At 36.8% G+C, this 21,540-nt stretch overlaps 1 protein-coding gene across 4 annotated transcripts in view; it reads left to right on the plus strand.

The window, feature by feature from the left end:
* The window catches only part of ELMOD1 (ELMO domain containing 1), an 82,955-nt gene extending 61,858 nt beyond the window's left edge, over positions 1 to 21,097 (plus strand). For all 4 annotated transcript variants that reach the window (XM_043898224.1, XM_043898229.1, XM_043898239.1 and 1 more), the window contains 4 exons: positions 1,865 to 1,933; positions 5,345 to 5,395; positions 6,496 to 6,629; positions 19,709 to 21,097. In XM_043898224.1, coding sequence (XP_043754159.1) covers positions 1,865 to 1,933; positions 5,345 to 5,395; positions 6,496 to 6,629; positions 19,709 to 19,881 — 427 coding nt within the window. In that variant the 3' untranslated portion in view covers positions 19,882 to 21,097. The remainder of the gene's footprint in view (positions 1 to 1,864; positions 1,934 to 5,344; positions 5,396 to 6,495; positions 6,630 to 19,708) is intronic.
* The last annotated feature ends 443 nt before the right edge of the window (positions 21,098 to 21,540 follow it).

Consider the following 21,540-nt stretch of genomic DNA (forward strand, 5'->3'; position numbering starts at 1 on the left):
TTAGTGATCAAACTTTGGGTTTTTTTTTTGGCTTTATCTCTATATTTTTAAATTATCATTTTAACTCCTGGTTTTTGTGTGCTTATGTGATTTAATAATTGTCCTCATTATTTTTTTCATGCTTAAATTGGGTCATTTGTAGCCATTCATTTTCAAGAAAAAAGGAGTCCTTATGGTTGTTCTTAGGAAGGGTAGTGATATGTTTTTAAAAGAAAAAATGACGTTTTTAATAGCACCCATTTCCCCCCTAGATCTTTGCTTTTATTTTAAATTTATGAAGTTTAATAATCACTCATGCCTTTTTTTAAGATGGTATATATTTTATACAGTTTTAAAGGTCACCTTCAATTTACAGTTATGAGAAAATTTTGCTTCCACTCCCCATGTTTTAAAATACATCCTTGTAGCTTGTCTTATACCCAACAGTTTGTATCTCCTACTCCTTTACTCCGATTTTGTCCTCCTCCCCCTCTCCACTGGTAACCACTAGTTTGTTCTTTATATCTGAATAGTCACCCATTCTTTTATAAAGTGTTTTAAATGTTACATTATTATGTAATGTGTGAATGGATAGAAAAGTAAAGGTGGGGTTGCAAATAAGTATGTAAAGGATGAGCTTTTGATAAGTACAGCTGGGACAGTTGACTTTCCGTTTGAAAAATAAATATCTACCTCACCTCAGTTTACAAGTGGAATGTCAAAAACAACTATTTACAACTTTTAGGAGAAAATCTTTGAAATATGTGAGTAAAGAGGGATCTCTTAAAGACAAAAACCAAAAAAGCACAAGCTGTAAAAGAGAAATCAATGGATCTCAGACATTAAAAGTGAAACTTTCTGCAAGATAAGCCACCATAGATAAAATGAAAACCAAGGTTGACATTCATATATGATAAAGGATCCATCTCCATTATATGAGGCTCTGAGGCTTCATTTATCTTATTTATTTGAATGCATTTGAAGATATACTGGACCAAGAAATATTAACAGATAGGCTATAAAAGGAGAAACCTAGATGACCAACAAAAGTATGAAGAGACTCAATTTCATTAATAATCATGGATATGTTTATGAAATTTGCTATCTTTGAACTTTTTGAAAGAAAATTTAAGAGCTTGTTTTATCCTTTAGATATATTCAAGAAATTATATATGCATCAAATCAAATAATATATGCTATTCTTAATTGTATTTTATAATTGTCTTTATGAAGTAACTTTTATGATGTATTTTTGAGGGTATGTAAGCTTTTTGCATTTGTTAGGAAATTCATTGCCCTTTTCCCCCCAAAACAGAAATTTAACATCTCTATGCTCTGTAAGATGTTTCATCCAAAATTTACCCCAAGAATATTCTCCAAGAAGATACACTGAACCTCATCTAGTCTCATCCTTCCTCTGCTGTTTGGCTGTCAGAACCTCTCACCATGTTGCCTTCATCCAGGCTTTTTCTGCCTTCTGAGGGGCCTCATTCTGCCTTCCTACTAAAAATCTATAACCCTCTTCTGTAAAGCAATTATCCTTCAATTAAAAAATAAATAAAATTAAAAGCAGACAAACAAAAGAATCTATAACCCTCATTAAGAATATCTTTGGCTCTCTGGGGAATGGTAAAGTTCACAGTTAAATTTTCAAACCTCCTGGAATCATTACTAAAACTTTGTGGGTTTTACAAGTACCCTATTAGATTCTCATTGTATTTGGAAAATTCTGTTATGAAAAGCAGTTCATTCTCTGGAGCAGCTGAAACAAGTGATATCACTTATTTTGGTATCCGTTTCTGAATCCAAAATGACCTCAAATTGGGTTGAAATGAATGTATTCTAAAGGTCTGGAGTTATGGTTTTCTTTTCCCTCCAACTATAGGTATTTTGCAGAAAGAGATGCTGCAGCAGCTCAGCAGGTCCTCTCTGATTCTCTTCATCCCAAATGCAGGTAATCATTAAAAATAAAAGGTGAATTAGGTTTTGTAGATTAGGTAGAATTAGCTTCATCTCCTATATGGCTCTATTGATGAGATTCTCAAGAGAGTCAACCCACCAGAAGTGAGGCTTAAAGCTCTTTCAAACAAGCACTTTTGACAAATGCTGAATAGGAAGGTTAAAATGTCAGACTTGTTACAGGTTTTAGGATATAAAGTGGCACTGTTCAAGTGAAATATGTATTTACCTGAAGGGATTAGTAGTACCTCTGGTGTCTGGGAGGATTGAGGAGATGGGCATAGAAGAAGGAGAAAGTAGAGTATGAAAGAGGTGGGAAACAAGGGACCACAGAGGGGGAACAGAGGGAAGAATGGAAGTCGAAGTCAGAGACCAAGTGAGAAAGTCTAAAATTGCTGAGGCTCTTTTATTTTCTTAATAAAATTCTAGATTGTAAATTGTTTGTGTTTTCATTTAACTTTCTAAATTTTTTTTAACTGATTGCATTAAGGGATATCACTAAAGAGGAAATAAGGTATTTTTCTTTGCTTTTGCTTTTTCTCACTTTTATTTTAGGCTAAGTATGGGTAAGAATTTTTCAAGAAATATAAATTCATGAAAATTTTCTAAAAGCAAACATTTCCTGACAGTTTATATAATATAGTTCATTACATTTGGCTTGCATTTTGGTAAAGGAAAAATCAGATTAGACTGACCTGATAGAAAATGTCACGAGTCTTTCTACAGCTGTGTCTATTGGAAAAACATTTTGAAACGTCACCTAAAGGCTGAACACATTACCACATACCTCTGATCCCATCTACTCCAAGAGATGAACATTTTATTTGGGAATTTTGTTGCACAAAGCATATTAACTCTCCTATTAATGTATTTCTAATTGTATTATTATGAAGAGTATATACATGCTTTAGTCACTCTTATTGTAAGGAGTTCTTCTATTATGTATTCATATTTTTGTATCACTTTTTTCTCCTCAGCATGAACAGAGTCCTTGTTAGTGTTCATGATTACTAAATAAGGCCCAAATTTTATCATACCACTCTCAGAATCTATGAGTGGTATAGACTGACTTTGGGGCTCCCCTCTTATCTTACTATTATACTGACTATAGCTTCAATGGCTAAGATTCATTAAATTATACTATACTTCCCAAATTTATAATTATAATCTTTTACAAGGTTAAATTTTCATTTTCTTTACCTTTTATTTACTTTAAGAAAAACACTAAGATCCCTTAACTCTTTCTTCATATATTGCATGGCTGAAATCAAGCTATTTTAATTTTTTAACTACATCGAATTACATGTTTCTGTTAATGTAGAGATTCTGAAATCTCTATAATTAAAATTGACTGAGGAGTCTGTGAGCACTGTTATTCTGTGGAGAAGCATTAGTTAGAAGACATGAATCCTTCACGGTCCTTGGGAAGTGGCAGTAAGCTTAAAATATTTGTTAATAAACTGTTGGAGAGGGATTAATTTTGTCTATGAGCGATCTTGAAAGAAAAGCTTTATAATTTTATATCCTGTGTTGGCCATCAGAGAGGGAGTATTGAGGGTTTGTGTGTTTACTCTTATTTAAGAAGAAACTAGAATGTGTGGGGTGGAGGAGCATGCAAATCCTTTGTCCCTCAAGCTACAAATAAAATTGACTAGATGAAGTTCAACTATTAACCACTTGAAATTGATGGTAAATGTCACTGAATACAAATCAGAATGTCTTGAAATCACCACTGTCCTTCACCAGTGTCTGAAAGAAATATTTATTAACCCATTGTGATATCACCCTAGATTCTTTCAGACCCTGAATATCTCAGGTGTTGAACAGGGAGAAGCCAGGAAATACTAAGGAAGGTTTTTCCCTGCCTACCCTTCAGCAAGCATTATACATTGTTGCTCTTGTGAAGATCTATCCTGAAGTAACTTGAGGGATAAAAGTAGATTCAAGTTTAAGAGGAGAATTTTGACAGTTTGTTTTTGTGCTTGTTTGTGGTGTGTGTCTCCTGAAGAGAGGAGTTCCTTCTGTTTGGGTTGGGACATCCTATAGAGTATCATTACTTAAAAGTATTGAAATGAGTGGAGGTCATTTGGCCTTTTCTTATATTTCCAATGCAGGTAGATGTAATTTAACAAAATACAGAGACACTATGTATTTATAAAGTTTTGTTGAAAAGAGCTGCTTATAAATTTGTTTATACAAAATTTCTTTAATTTCACACCTAACTCTTTTTAGTTTGGGTATGAGTTGTTTAAGGTAAAAATCTCCTGATGCCTCTTTGGCTGATAATTGGCAGTTACACTTTAAAAAGAAGTGGCTTATTTTAACATGAATTAAAGACAGTTTCTTTGAATTAGAGCCAGTCATTTATAGAATAGAAAGTTCTTAGAGTAAAACACCAATTTTGCATCATTTTCGTGGGCTTGTGCTGTGTGTAACATGTGTGTCTTTTGATGTAGTGTTTGCACTGTTTTATGAAGAACTCTTTCTGTTACTTATATGGAAGCTAAATGTTCATAATAACTCTAGTTTTAGAATTGTATTTAGTTCCAAGACTAACAACAGTTTTTAGTGTAGAACACTGAATGAAGGTCACGTTGGCCGCAAAGAAGAATGCAAGGTGGTTCCTGCCTACCAGATGTTGGCAGTATGGAAGTGGGTGAGAAGGGGTATAAGAAAGTACACAAAGTAATAGAATGCAAGCTAGTATTTTCAGAAAGCCTTTATTATAGAACTCTTTCCTCAGATAGTTTTATTCAGAAGCTGTAAGTATAAAAAAGTGTTAAAATGTATCTGCTGCGGTTTAGTTGTCTTGGCTTAGCCAGAGGAAATGCTACAGCACTTGTTGGAACAGAATTTTTAAAGCTTATGTGTCTCTCCTTGCCTTTTCCCCTCCCTCCCTCATTTTCTTCTTTCCTTCTTTTTTTCACTATCAGTAAATGTTTATTTGGCATCTGCTGTGTATAAGACATCACAAATAAGGCTAAATAATATAATTTCCATGAGGGAAAACCAGATGAAATGCAGGGTGGGGAATCATGAGAGAATGAGGTAGCATCTTGCTAGAGGAGAGAGAGATACCAGGCAACGTTTCATGGAGGAAGTATTGTTTGATAATTAATGGATAATATAAAAGAGTATGCTTGATTTTTAGGTCTGTCTCTCACTACCATAATATAGTGAATAAGGGATAAGTACCATGGCTTTAAATAATTCCATTTCTGAGCTCTGTGTAAATTACACTGGAGCTTTTTAGTTAATAACATTTAAATTGATTAGTGTTTGATAACTGAGTTATAGACATCCCCACATCTAGTCAACAGTTTAAAAAAAAAACATTAAAAGAGAACAGGTGCTAATTAGAGATCAAATCTTACATATTTATTTATTTGTTCACTCATTTATTCAGCAAATTCAGCAAAGCAGAATGGGAGAAGAAAAGGATGGATAAAGCAATTGGGTGAGTGTGGGACTCCATATATAAAGGGTTGTCAGTCCGAACCAGAACCAGAACAAAAATATCCTAAGAGCACTGCAAAAAATGACGAGGATGAAAATCTCCTTGTCCTGATGGAAATAAATAATCCAGTTTTGAAAAGAACCTGCTTATGTTTTTTGGATTTACTTATATGATTATATGATACTGCTTTGCCTATGTTCTAGTCAAAGGTTTAGAAAGTTACAACTATATGGAAATGATTTTCAAAAGTCATAATTTGGAATTGTATTTGCTAGTTTGAAGGATTTCTATCAAGTGTCAGGCTATTAGTTAAAATTTTACTTTATAAAATTTTTTATAATGCCTCATGTCATCCAAAAATATTTCTGAACAGAGAACTTCTTTTTTATGTGCTGGATTTATAGTGCCAGAGAAGACTTAAGAACTGCGTTTGACTTAATTTTGAATAGACGTGTGGAAAATGAACTAGAAAATATATGCTGAGTATTAAGATACTAATTTTTCCTCATTTTAAGAGTAATATTTTATTTATTATAGAAATTTTAAAAAATACAGAGAAGTAAACAAAAACACCCTAGTCATATCACTCTAATATACCCATATTAATATTTGTAGTATTTGAGTCTCTGAATATTTTTGTTCGCATTTGAATGTATATAATAAAACTTGGCTTGTTCCTTATATATTGTTTTATATCCTGCTTAAATCATCTTAAGGAATATAGTTTTACTAGCTGTAGTACACTATATGAGATTATCATAATTTATTTCACCAATCATCTTCTTTAGGATATATGAATAATTTACATATCTTTGCTATATAAATGACTATCCTTGCGTATAAAGCTTTTTCATTTTCTGTTTTTTTCTCATATATTTGGGAATGGAATTAATAAGTCAAGGCATACAAACTCTCAGTTCTCTTGGCAAACATTATTAAAATTTTCTGTTAATAAGATTTAGAGTTTTGGTAAGGCTGTGAGGAAGGGAAATCTGCCATTCTCATAATTTAATTTAATGTAAAAATCAAACTATCATTTTTTTGAGATGCTTGCTTCCCATATGTGACACACAGTTGGCGTTGTGGCTTGTACTTTACAGGTACTCATTTGCAATTGTGGGCATCAATATAACTGATCTGGCATATAATCTACTGGTGAGCGGAGCACTAAAAACCCATTTCTACAACATCGCTCCAGAAGCTCCAACATTATCTCACTTCCAGCAAACATTCTGTAAGTGTCTTGTTGCTTAATTATTGCCATAGACTTCTATAGAGAACACTCTGGACAAGGGCTGAAGCTGAGAGATCTTTGTGATTTGGTTGCTTTGGAGCCTTTGAACTCCTCCTTTGGTTTTTATTTTATTTTCTCATTCAAAACCACATATTTTCAGGCATCATGAATCTTTGCTCGTTCCCACCTCTTGCCAATATATTCAGTGTATCAACTTCCCATCTGACTTAAAGACATCATGGATGTCTTTCTCCCTCTAATCCAGCATGTCGCTTAACCGCATAGGCTTTGAAGACAGCCTGAGTTTACTCCAGATCTACATTTACTACCCTCCCCTAAACCTCAGCTATCTCATCTATAAAATGGATGCAAAATGAAATGAAGATAAGATGGTTTTTTTATTAGCTAGTCCCATTGTTAGTATTCCGTGAAGATTAGAAAGAGGAGGTGGTGGTTTAGTGGGTGATACAGATGGTGTTGGAGTTGTTGGTATTAATTTTATTGCTACCACTACTGTTGCTACAGAGGGTAGTGTTTGCAGTTCCCTCTAACTGCAGGTGCTAATAGAGGGATTGTTGTTGACCCTGAACCTGAGCTTGCAGTTGTGCTGAGGTTTCAGAAGATAGAGATCAAGACTGTTTAGTAGAGTCCTGGGATGCTATTGTCTAATTTTAAAGGCAGAATCGTAAAGTGTAGCTATATGTCATTATCATCTTTGCAGGCCAGACATTAACTGGTTTGGAGGAACATAGAAAGATAATATGCCAAATCATCAAGTAACCCTAAGCAATTTATAGAAGAAATGCCTTTGAAGTTATTTTATAGTTTTTGTTGTTCAGTCACCAAGTCATGACCGACTCTTTGTGACCCCATGGACTGGAGCACGCCAGGCTCCTGTCCATTTAAACATTGCTTATTGTACTTAAGCTTTTTTAGCAAGAAAATGTCAAAGTTCTTCTCTTTTTGTTTATTTTGGCCCTTTTTTTTCTGCTGTTAAGTTGGTAACCAGATCTGCTCTCTTTCTGATTATGGTTAAGACCCAATCATTCCAACCCAGATCTACCACAGGAAAGTATTGTTCCCTGGTTCATTTTTTAAATGTGGTAAAGTCAAAAGTTAATAGATATTTATTTTATTTAAGTTCCTAAATTAATAGTGCTTATATTATGTAGGATTCTGTCATCTTTTATATCTGTCTAATCAGGACATCCAGTTTAAGATGACATAATTAGTGTATGTATTACACTCCCTTCTGAAATTCCACTCAATAGAAAGTTCTTAGGAAAATCCTGAGACAGAGGATGAGATGGTTGGATGGCATCACCGACTCAATGGACATGAGTTTGGGTAGGCTCTGGGAGTTGGTGATGGACAGGGAGGCCTGGCGTGTTGCAGTTTATGGGGTCGCAGAGTCGGACACAACTGAGCGACTGAACTGAACTGAACTGAACTGAAAGAAAGCATAAACCCACAAGGATAAAAATCAGAAACAAGACAAGAAAATCTCATTTTGAAAGCTGGAAAACAGATTAAGTGGTGAATGAGTTAGTGGTCTTAAGAAAGCAGATGCCTAACAGGTGGCACAGAAAGTAAGAAGCAACCTGACTTATTCTGCAAGACTCTCCAAAAAGTTCAAGAATTGGCAGCATCAACATATCTTGGAAATGAGGGTTAACATAAGACCAAAACTAGCAAGTTTGCTTGAAAATATGTTAAGAATCTCTTAGAGGCCTAAATCCCATTTTCCAAGAGACAGCTTCTGTCCTGCCCCCTCCTCAGCAAAAGCTGGTTACTTTCCAGAGAGAGAAATTAAAGGGTCTCTGGTCTGATGAGAATCAGGCACAGCTAATGGCAAACCATACTGAAAGTGATGATGAAGACTGGCTCCCAGGCTCCTTCTCCTACCTGGTTCCTGTCACTTTGGCAGCCAGTCAAGAGACTGACAAAGGCCTTCTCTGAAATCTGAACATCCCAAGAGAAAATAGCTGAAAACGCTGACCTCTGGGTCTGCCCCATGAAACAGCCCAGCCATATCACTCTACAGTCATGCTCACGATCAGCAAACCCTACCTAGTGCTTAGAGCTGCCAATTGACTTTTACTCCAATTGGCTTTTTATTTAGTAAAATACACTGCAGAGATCCAGGTATTATCAGATGTTTGAGTGAGATGCTTAAAAACATGTCCTCAAATTCTTGGACACTTCTTCTGTTAAGAAGTAGGATTTTTGTGTTTCTGTCATCCCAGCCCAACTGGGCTGACCAGTTGGTTGACCAATAGAATAAGCAGAATTCATACTATGTGACTTCTAGGGCTACGTTAGGAAAGGCTTTCATTTGTGGGTAAAGAAGATGTGGTACATATATACAATGGAATACAGTATTACTCAGCCATAAAAAAGAATGAAATAATGCCATTTGCAGTAACATGAATGCAACTAGAGATTATCATACTAAGTGAATAAGTCAGAAAGAGAAAGACAAATACCATATGATATCACTTATATGTAGAATCAAAAATATGACACAAATGAACCTATCTATGAAACAGAAACACACCCATGGACATAGAAAACAGATTTGTGGTTGCCAAGGAACAGGAGACTGAGGAAGGGATGGAATGAGCTTGGAGTTAGTAGACACAAGCTGATATATATAGAATGATAAACAAAAAGGTCCTACTGTATATATAATGGGGAACTATATTCAATATCCTATGATAAACCATAATGGAAAAGAATATTATAAAGAATGTGCATATATGTATAACTGAGTCACTTCACTATACAGAAGAAATTAATACAACATTATAACACAACTATATATCAATAAAATAATTTTTTTAAAGAAAAAAATTTTTGATCTGGAGATCAGGGATTGAGCTGCCTTTGGAAGCATGAACCACCATGTAAGGGATCTGATTCCTTTGTGTTGTGAAGAAATCCAAGATATACATAGAAGTCATATGTAGTAATCGAGATTGACAGCCCCAGAGGAGGTCCCAACGGATAGTCAGCATCCGCTACTAGAAATGTGAATGAATATGCCTCCAAATGATTCCTGCCTCCAGCTGTCAAGTCACCACCCCCAACCTTCAGATCTTCCCATTTGAGACTCCAGGCATTGTGAATCCATCCCTCTTATCAGTCAGTCAGTTCAGTTGCTTAGTCATGTCCAACTCTTTGCAACCCTGTGGACTCTTTGCAAGTCCATGGACTTCCCGGTCCATCACCAACTCCTGGAACACATTAAACTCATGTCCATTGAATTGGTGATGCCATCCAGCCATCTCATCCTCTGTCGTCCCCTTCTCCTCCTGCCTTCAATCTTTCTGAGCATCAGAGTTTTTTCCAATGGGTTGGTTCTTCGAATCAGGTAGCCAAAGTATTGGAGCTTCAGCTTCAGCATCAGTCCTTCCAGTGAATATTCAGGACTGATCTCCTTTACGACTGACTGGTTTGATCTCTTTGTCGTCCAAGGGACTCTCAAGAGTCTTCTCCAACACCACAGTTCAAACATCAATTCTGTGGTGCTCAGCTTGCTTTATGATCCAACTCTTACATCCATACACGACTACTGGAAAAACCAGAGCTTTGACCAGACAGAATATTGTCAGTAAAGTAATTTCTCTGCTTTTTAATATGCCGTCTAGGTTGGTCATAGCTTTTCTTCCAAGGAGCAAGTGTCTTTTAATTTCATGGCTGCAGTCACCATCTGCAGTGATTTTGGAGCCCCTGAAAATAAAGTCTTGTCACTTTTTCCATTGTTTCCCCATCTATTTGCGATAAAATGAAGGGACTGGATGCCATGATCTTCATTTTTGAATGCTGAGTTTTAAGCCAACTTTTTCACTCTCTTCTTTTACTTTCATCAAGAGATTCTTTAGTTCCTCTTTGCTTTCTGCCATAAAAGGGTGGTATCATCTGCGTATCTGAGGTTACTGTTATTTCTCCCAGCAATCTTGATTCCAGCCTGTGATTCATCCAGCTAAGCATTTCGCATGATGTATTCTCCATATGAGTTAAATAAGCAGGGTGACAATGTATAGCCTTAACATACTCCTTTCCCGATTTGAAACAAGTCTGTTTTTCCATGTCCTGTTATAACTATTGCTTCTTGATCTGCATATAGATTTCTCAGGAGATAGATCAGGTGGTCTGGTATTCCCATTTCTCTTGAAGGGTTTTCCACAGTTTGTTGTGATCCACACAGTCAATGGCTTTGGCGTTGTCAATAAAGCAGAAGCAGATGTTTTTCTGGAACTCTCTTGCTTTTTTGATGATCCAGCAGATGTTGGCAGTTTGATCTCTGGTCCCTCTACCTTTTCTAAATCCAGCTTGAACATCTGAAAGTTCACGGTTCACATACTGTTGAAGCCTGGCTTGGAGAATTTTGAGCATTACTTTGCTAGTGTGTGAGATGAGTGCAATTGTGTAGTAGTTTGAACATTCTTTGGCATTGCCTTTCTTTGGGATTGGAATGAAAACTGACCTTTCCTGTCCTGTGGCCACTGCTGAATTTTCAAATTTACTGGTATATTGAGTGTAGCCCTAGATAGCAATAACAGTAAGGAAAGCCTCAAGCATGAGAGAGAGTCTAAAGCTGGCAGAAATAAAGCCACTCTAAGTGAAAAAGTTGGCTTAAAGCTCAACATTCAGAAATCTAAGATCATGGCATCCGGTCCCATCACCTCATGGGAAATAGATGGGGAGACAGTGGAAACAGTGTCAGACTTTATTTTTTGGAGCTCCAAAATCACTGCAGATGGTGACTGCAGCCATAAAATTAAAAGACACTTGATCCTTGGAAGGAAACTTATGACCAACCTAGATAGCATATTAAAAAGCAGAGACATTACTTTGCCAACAAAGGTCCATCTGGTCAAGGCTATGGTTTTTCCAGTGGTCATGTATGGATGTGAGAGTTGGACTGTGAAGAAAGCTGAGCACCGAAAAATTGATGCTTTTGAACTGTGATGTTGGAGAAGACTCTTGAGAGTCCCTTGGACTGCAAGGAGATCCAACCAGTCCATCCTGAAGGAGATCAGTCCTGGGTGTTCATTGGAAGGACTGATGCTGAAGCTGAAACTCCAGTACTTTGGCCACCTCATGTGAAGAGTTGACTCATTAGAAAAGACCCTGATGCCAGGAGGGATTAGGGGCAGGAGGAGAAGGGGACGACAGATGATGAGATGACTGGATGGCATCACCGACTCGATGGGCGTGAGTTTGAGTAAACTCCGGGAGTTTGTGATGGACAGGGAGGCCTGATGTGCTGCGATTCATGGGGTCACAAGGAGTCGGACACGACTGAGCAACTGAACTGAACTGAACTGAAAGAAATAGAAACAATGCAGAGAGAAGAAAATTTTAGAAATATGTATCATTAATATCCCCAGGAGATAAGAGAATTGCTACTGTGGTCTACGGCCATACTACCCTGAACGTGCCCGATCTCATCTGATCTCGGAAGCTAAGCAGGGTCGGGCCTGGTTAGTACTTGGATGGGAGAATTGCTACTGTGAAACAAGAACAAGATGCCATAGAATGAGCATTCGGAGAATAAAAGAGTACTCTTAGAAATTAAAAATCAGATTACATAAATGAAACCTTGAGGGAGAATTAGAAGATGAAGCCAGAAACTCTTCCAGAAAGTAGAAAAAGAAATGTGGATGGAAAATAGAAAAGAAAGGTCGAAAGGACCATTCTTAGACGTCTATAATAGAAGGGCCAAAAAAAGAACAGTGAAACTAAGGGGAGGGAATCAAAGTAATAAATCAAGAAAAATATTCACAGCTGAAGGATGACTTCATATTTCAGCTAGTAAGAACTAGTGTAACAGATTAAAATGGATTCACACTCAGGTCCATATCATTGTGAAATTTTATGACTTAGGGAAGAAGTGATTCTAAAAATTTCCAAGTCTGTCACATAAAGACTTGAGAATTAAGATGGCATTGTGTTAGTATGCTGTAATGTTCTTTATCTTTCTGGCTTACTTCACTCTGTATAATGGGCTCCAGCTTCATCCATCTCATTAGGACTGGTTCAAATGAATTCTTTTTAATGGCTGAGTAATATTCCATGGTGTATATGTACCACAGCTTCCTTATCCATTCATCTGCTGATGGGCATCTAGGTTGCTTCCATGTCCTGGCTATTATAAACAGTGCTGCGATGAACATTGGGGTGCACGTGTCTCTTTCAGATCTGGTTTCCTCAGTGTGTATGCCCAGAAGTGGGATTGCTGGGTCATATGGCAGTTCTATTTCCAGTTTTTTAAGGAATCTCCACACTGTTTTCCATAGCGGCTGTACTAGTTTGCATTCCCACCAACAGTGTAAGAGGGTTCCCTTTTCTCCACACCCTCTCCAGCATTTATTGCTTGTAGACTTTTGGATAGCAGCCATCCTGACTGGCGTGTAATGGTACCTCATTGTGGTTTTGATTTGCATTTCTCTGATAATGAGTGATGTTGAGCATCTTTTCATGTGTTTGTTAGCCATCTGTATGTCTTCTTTGGAGAAATGTCTGTTTAGTTCTTTGGCCCATTTTTTGATTGGGTCATTTATTTTTCTGGAATTGAGCTGCAGGAGTTGCTTGTATATTTTTGAGATTAATCCTTTGTCTGTTTCTTCATTTGCTATTATTTTCTCCCAATCTGAGGGCTGTCTTTTCACCTTGCTTATAATTTAGAAAGGTGATAACGATAACCCTATATGCAAAACAGAAAAAGAGACACAGAAATACAGAACAGACTTTTGAACTCTGTGGGAGAATGTGAGGGTGGGATATTTCAAAAGAACAGCATGTATACTATCTATGGTGAAACAGATCACCAGCCCAGGTGGGATGCATGAGACAAGTGCTCCGGCCTGGTGCACTGGGAAGACCCAGAGGAATCGGGTGGAGAGGGAGGTGGGAGGGGGGATCGGGATTGGGAATACATGTAAATCCATGGCTGATTCATATCAATGTATGACAAAACCCACTGGAAAAAAAAAAAAAAAAAAGTAAAAAAAAAAAAAAAAACTATAGTCCACCTAGAGGGATGGGATGGGGGAGGGGGAAGCTTCAGAGGCTTGGGATATATGTAGACATGTCTGATATATGTTGTACAGCCGAACTTAACATTGTAAAGCAATTATACTCCAATAAAAAAAATACTTTAAAAAAAAAAAAAAAGATGGCATTGGACTTCTCAACAGCAACATTTTATTCCAGAAGATAGTAGAATAACATCTTCTAACATTTGAGAATGTTATTTAAAATCTAAGGGAATATAGTTTCCAATTTAGAATTCTATAACCAGTCTAACTTACTAATTAAGTGTGGGAATAAAATAAACACATTTTTTAAGTGCAAGGTCTTAAACATTTTACTTTTTTGTATCTTTATAAGGAAGCTCTTGAAGGATATATTTCCACAAAATAAGAGAGTAATCCTTACAGGAATAAGTGGGATCCAGAAAGAAGGAGATCTGTCAGGGAAGAGAAGAGAATCTTCAAAATGAAGGAAGTAAAAAAACCAAGCAATGGAAAATATGTTATTTAGAGCTATGGAAGTCAGTAATCAAAGAATCAGCTGAATGAATTGAAATGTTGCTTATTTAAGGAAGCAGGAATTAGGATACATGCATGCCAGTGTTCATTGAAGCATTATTTACAGTAGCCAAGGAATGGAAGCAACCTAAATGTCCATCAACAGATGAATGGATGAAGAAGATGTGATATGGACAGATAGATAGATACACACATGCATATATATATATATATATATATACACACACACAATGCAATATTACTCAGACATAAAAAAAAAATGAAATAATGCCAATTATAGCAGCATGGATGGATCTAGAGATTATCCTACTAAATGAAGTAAGCCAGGGAAAGACAAATATCATATGATATTGCTTTTATGTGAAATCTGAAAAAATACAAATGAACTTATTTACAAAAAAAAAAAGATAGACTGACCCACAGAAATGAAAAACAAACTATGACTACCAAAGGGGAAAGGTGGGGAGGTTAAATTAGGAGGTTGGGATTTACATATACACACTATACATAAAATAGATAACAAAGATGGACCTACTGTATAGCACAAAAGTATACTGAATATGTTGTAATAATCAAAAAGGGAAAGAATATGAAAAAGAATAGGTATACATATGTATAACTGAACTATTTTGCTGGACACCTGAAATAATACAACATTGTAAATCAGCTGTGCATCAATAAGTTCACTGACTATGCTAAAGCCTTTGACTGTGGATCACAAGAAACTGTGGAAAATTCATCAGAGATTGGAATACCAGGCCATCTTACCTGCCTGCTGAAAAACCTGTATGTAGGTCAAGAAGCAACAGTTAAAACTGGACATGGAACAATGGACTGGTTCCAAATTTGGAAAGGAGTAGGTTAAGGCTGCACATTGATATTGTCACCCTGCTTATTTAACTTCTGTGCAGAGTACATTATGCACAATGCCAGGCTGGAAGACTCACAAGATGAGATCAAGATTTCCAGGAGAATTATCAACAACCTCAGATATGCAGATGATCCCGCTCTAATGGCAGAAAGTGAAGAGGAACTAAAAAGAGCCTCTTGATGAGGGTGAAAGATGAGAGTGAAAAAACTGACTTGAGACTTAACCTTCAAAAAATTAAGATCATGGCATCTGGTCCCATCATTTCATGTAAATAGATGGGGAAAAAGTGAAAACGGCACATTTTATCTTCTTGAGCTGTAAAATCACTGCAGATGGTGATTGTAGCCACAAAATTAAAAGATGCTTGCTCCTTGGAAGAAAAGCAATGACAAACCTAGACAGTGTATTAAAAAGCAAAGACATCACTTTGACAACAAAGATCCATAGAGTCAAAGCTATGACTTTTCCAGTAGTCATATATGGATGTGAGAATTGTACCATAAAGTAGACTGAACACCAAAAAAATTAATGCTTTTGAATTGTGGTGCTAGAGAAAAAGACTCTTGAGAGTCCATTGGACACCAAGGAGATCAAACCAGTCAATCCTAAAGGAAGTCAATCCTGAATATTCATTGGAAGGACTGACACTAAAGCTGAAGCTTCAGTACTTTGGCTACCTTATGTGAAGAGCCAATTCACTGGAAAAGACCCTGATGCTGGGAAAGATTGAGGGTAGGAGGAGAAGGGTAACAGAGGATGAGATGGTTGGATAGTATCAGAATTCAATAGACATGAGTTTGTGCAGACTCTAGGAGATAGTGAAGGACAGGGAATCCTGGCATGCTACAGTCCATGGGGTCACAAAAAGTCAGACACAACTTAGCAACTGAACAGCAAAAACATGTATGACTTGAATAAAAAAGCAAATTGTAAAATACTTAACATTTTAATGACTTATTAATGGAAAGTGGAAGCCCCTTATATTTGTGATTACAGCTCTTACTTTGACAACTAGGTGATTATATTTACTTCTATAATAGAGGAACTAGGCCTCTTTAGAAGAAACAAACTGTGCCCTGGATTTTTTATTCCTCTATCAAACATAATCAGTTTTGCACATCTCCTCTTTAATATTCTTGCAGTTACCTGTGTCCTTATGTATGTTTCAGTTGTGTACTAATCAAATGCAGTGAAGCAAAACCAGGACACAGTCAGGCAACAACAAATTTGCTGCAGTCCTGGGTTGGAAAGGCAAGTTTGTATTTCAAACAGGCATTTCATCTAGGTGAAAGAATATAAGAGCTCTATCATTTTGACTTTACAGTATTATTCAGTGAGCACTGACTGCACTACCAAGTCAATATGCTATGAAAATTACATTCAGTCTAAAGCTCCACTGAACATGCAGCTGCGTTGAAATGAAATAAGATTAGGTACAATGAGGAGAAGGAAGTACAATGGCCAGAAGAGAAAAAAGAATTAGCTTTTCTTTGACCTTCAAAGAAGGAACTATACACAGGAATAATAACCAGAAGAAGAGAGTCCACTGGAAAAGGCAGTTTATTTCATGTCCTAGCTTCCAGCTATAAATGTATGATTGTATACCATCTGTTTAAACCCACTGTCCTCATCTGTAAAATGTAGACTTATCTGCATTCCCTATTCTATAAAACTGTTGTGAGAATTAAATAAGAGACTGTAAGCAGTAGTCTGGCTTCTCTTTCCTTCCTCTGCTCTACATGTCATTATGTTAGCTTCCTTAGCTAACAAACCATTATCTGAAATTTTCTGCCTTGCTCCCTCTCCAAAAAACTGAGAGTTGGGGAGCATGGAACTTTACCATTTCCTTGTATCTGTTACATGCTTGTTAATTAGCAGATGAGCCAACTGATCAGTAAGCCAAATGGATTTGTGAACACTCTGTAATGTTATATAAATTAGTGAAGTTTTATGATTATAATACGTACCCTGGAAGCCAAGCCACCATTTTCACAATTTGATTAGAATAATGTTACAGTGTCCAATTATTTTTCTGATGTGGTAGAGAAAGAAAGTCCCACGGAATCAGTTTGCAAGATTTACAGCTTGACTTTTGTAACCTTGAGAGGAAGAAGAATGGTGTTAGATTATTAACAACCCCTCCACCTTCAACTCTTTATTCTAGTCATTTAAACCTTTCAAAATGTTTTCCTATAGTTGCATGTAAAGCAGAAAAATGGTGAAACCAAATGGATTTGTATTCTTCTAAAACCCTGTGCTGTCCTAGAGTGAGTGAAATTCTCATTGTGGAAAAGTGAATTCCTCATTAAAGAATTTTTCACAGTGCCTGTCAATTGTCAAGAGTGGTAAGTAATACAAAGCTAGTGGAGGTGATGGTATTCCAGTTGAGCTATCTCAAATCCTGAAAGACGATGCTCTGAAAGTGCTGCACTTAATATTCCAGCAAATTTGGAAAACTCAGCAGTGGCCACAGGACTGGAAATGGTCAGTTTTCATTCCAATCCCAAAGAAAGGCAATGCCAAAGAATGCTCAAACTACTGCACAATTGCATTCATCTCACACACAAGCAAAGTAATGCTCAAAATTCTCCAAGCTAGGCTTCAACAGTATTTGAACAGTGAACTTCAGATGTTCAAGCTAGATTTAGAAAAGGCAGAGGAACCAGATATCAAATTGCCAACATCCATTGGATCATCGAAAAAGCAAGAGAGTTCCAGAAAAACATCTGCTTTATTGACTATGCCAAAGCCTTTGACTGTGTGGATCACAACAAACTGTGGAAAATTCTTCAAGAGATGGGACTACCAGACCACCTGACCTGCCTCCTGAGAAATCTGTATGCAGGTCAAGAAGCAACAGTTAGAACTGGACATGGAAGAACAGACTGTTTCCAAATAGGAAAAGGAGTACGTCAAGGCTGTATATTGTCACCCTGCTTATTTAACTTATATGCAGAGTATATCATGCGAAATGCCAGGCTGGATGAAGCACAAGCTGGAATCAAGATTGCCAGGAGAAATAACCTCAGATATGCAGATGACACCACCCTCATGGCAGAAAGTGAAGAAGAACTAAAGAGCCTCTTGATGAAAGTGAAAGAGGAGAGTGAAAAAGTTAGCTTAAAACTCACCATTCAGAAAGCTAAGATCATGGCATCTGGCCCCATCACTTCATGGGAAATAGATGGGGAAACAATGGAAGCAGTGACAGACTTCATTTTTCTGGGCTCCAAAAATCACTGCAGATGGTGACTGCAGCCATGAAATTAAAAGACACTTGCTCCTTGGAAGAAAAGGTATGACCAACCTAGACAGCGTATTAAAAAGCAGAGACATTACTTTGCCAACAAAGGTCCGTCTAGTCAGAACTATGGTTTTTTCAGTAGTCATGTATGGATGTGAGAGTTGGACTCCCTAAGAAAGCTGAGCGCCAAAGAATTGATGCTTATGAACTGTGGTGTTAGAGAAGACTCTTGAGAGTCCCGTGGACTGCAAGGAGATCAAACCTGTCAGTCCTAAAGGGAATCTGTCCTGAATATTCTTTGGAAAGACTGATGCTGAAGCTGATGTGAAGAACTGACTCATTTGAAAAGACCCTGATGCTGAGAAAGATTGAAGGCAGGAGAAGGGGACGATAGAGGATGAGATGGTTGGATGGCATCACTGACTCGATGGACATGAGTTTGAGTAAGCTCCGAGAGTTGGTGATGGACAGGGAAGCCTGGTGTGCTGCAGTCCATGGGGTCACAAAGAGTTGGACACTACTGAGTGACTGAACTGAACTGAACTGATTGATATTTCAGTTCTAAATATGGTAGAAGAAGGGTATAGTGGGGAAGCAGAATACAACAAGTAGGTTCTCATATCAAATACTTAGCAGTTATTCCAAAATGTCCCCAATCTAGACAACATTTTTGAGACAAAAAAATTGAATATGAAATTACAGTTCAAAGCAAAAATGTCTTATTAACAATTTCATGTAGTTTAATGACCAGTCTGTATTGTTCAGAGTTGATTTATAGTTTTGATTGTCTCATAACAGTCAGAATGCAATTGCTTGACTTGTCAGGGTAATTTAAAACTTTATTCAAATCAAATTTCAAGAGAAAAAAGGCTGAGTGGAGCACTTTTGAAAAATCAGACCATTATGTTAATTTAACTAGGAGGGGAAGAATGAAGTAGTTACTGTCTACCTTTCAGAATATGTTCCAGATGTTTTTCATACTCTAGAAATGGCAGAATTGATTTTTCTTCCTCTTCTAGAAGAGTGAGAATAATTCTGGGACCAAGTACAAAAATCTTGTAGATTGGTAGCTTCTACTTGCACTAGTTTTAAAGAATAATTTTTTTTCCTTTTTTTTTTCATTTATTTTTATTAGTTGGAGGCTAATTACTTTACAATATTGTAGTAGTTTTTGTCATACATTGACATGAACCAGCCATGGATTTACATGTATTCCCCATCCCGATCCCCCCTCCTTAAAGAATAATTTATAATAGTAGTATTTATTGCATTTTGATCTCGTCTTTGTGCTTCCGAGTTGCTGATACTTGGTTTGACATCTCTTTCAGCATTCAGGGTGATTTTGAATAAGATTAAGGATTTTTTCTTCCTCTTGCATTCTTGTCACTTGTCTTATCTCTAACAGGTTATTTGATGCACGAGTTTCATAAGTTTTGGATTGAAGAGGACCCTATGGACATAATGGAATTTAATCGTGTGCGGGAGAAATTCCGCAAGAGGATCATAAAACAGCTGCAGAATCCAGACATGGCATTGTGCCCGCACTTTGCTGCCTCAGAAGGTTTAATCAACATGTAGTCACCCACACTTGTTTTAATGGATACCCCGGAACACTGCCTCATTATTGTGTTAGATCTCTGCTTAGGTCCCAGCTCATGCCCTGAATGCACTCAGTGATTGTATGCATGCCTTTTGTTACAGTGTTTGCATATCTTGGTCATAATTACCAGATCCCCAGATACCACAGTTTCTGGAGTATCTGCCATCCAGTGACCGCTCATATTGTGGCATCATGCAGTGTTACATCTTGCCTTGACACCCAGTATGGAGAGAGTTTTCTATTTTTTTAAATTGTCTTCCTCTCACTCATAATTGAGCATTGAAGAATTGTATTTCTCTAGCTGTATTTTATATGTAAAAGATTTAGCTGAATCTTGTTCTGTGAAAGCCTTTTAATTTATTGATATGTTTTGTGACTACAGCTGCTAGCTCTTCAGACCAGGTTCATGCTTGGACCTCATTCCAATAAAGTATAAGACTGTAAAATGATGCAAACAGACACATGATAAGATAAATCATTATTACAAACACTACTGCACTTCATGAAAATGTAACAAGGCTTACAAGAAGCAAAATTTAGGTAGGTGTTGTTTTTGTCTGAAGTACTACAGAATTATATTGTAATTTACCCCCAGTTGTAATTGTGGCATAGTCATCTGGACATCATATTAATTTATTCTCATAATTTTATTGGCTTTGATGCCTAAATATGTTTATGATGCTTCAGCCTCAGAAAAGAAGTACGCATACTGCAAATGCTGCAAAAGCTTTTTCACTGCCTGCCTCTTGCTGAACTCAAGTTAAACCCAGGCCCTGTTCTGATCCAAGCATCTTTGCTTGGGGCACTGAGTGCTGGCTGGTTTGTTGTTTATGTCAAAAAGTAATATTAAAAAAAATTTTTGCAAGAAAATGTGTTGCAAGAGAAGAACCTGACTTATGAAACTAATGGCCCTGTCTTTTATCAGTGGAAGAAGTAAATTGCTTGGCAGGGGAACAAAATCAAATCATTTCGAAACTGCTTAAAGTCATTTTAAAAACCATGATTTAGTTAAGAATTATGATTATAGCCTGTTGAATAGTATTTTACCATGGCATTTCATCCCCATGGTATTTTATACCTTCTGACTATCAATTTTAGTATTATTAGACGTTTGTGTAATCATTTGCTTATTTAAGTGAATTTTGACTACGGCCTATCTCAGTTATGAATAAATTACATGTCATTCTACTATAATGCATAGTGGATTTCATTTTAATATTTTTGTGTTTGTACACCTTCTGAATATGCAAATATGTGGGTGGGTAGAATGTCAAAGACTGACAACCTGGAGCTATATATAAATCATGCCATTGTTCAGAGTAACCAGGTATGATTTACAGTGTGTTATGTCTGAGAGAGTGCTTTTATTTAACTAACCTTGAGGCCTGATGTTGGTATAATGAATGAATAAGATCCAGCTTTTTCTTTGCAACTTCCTTTAAAGCCTGATTTCTCTACTGTTAGCTGATATAGAAGATATTAAGGTGGCTGTTGTTTCCTAGTCCATTCTAGCTCCTCTAGGATTTTCTGTCCGTTCCCTTTCAGCTGTGTGCCAAGTGGCAGGATTTTGCATTGCATCTTATATACCTTTGTGCCCTTTCTTAGAATGGGGAAGGGAAGGAATTGATTTAACGCAT

The sequence above is a fragment of the Cervus elaphus genome, chromosome 1 (assembly GCF_910594005.1).
Source record: "Cervus elaphus chromosome 1, mCerEla1.1, whole genome shotgun sequence".
Lineage (NCBI taxonomy): Eukaryota > Metazoa > Chordata > Mammalia > Artiodactyla > Cervidae > Cervus > Cervus elaphus.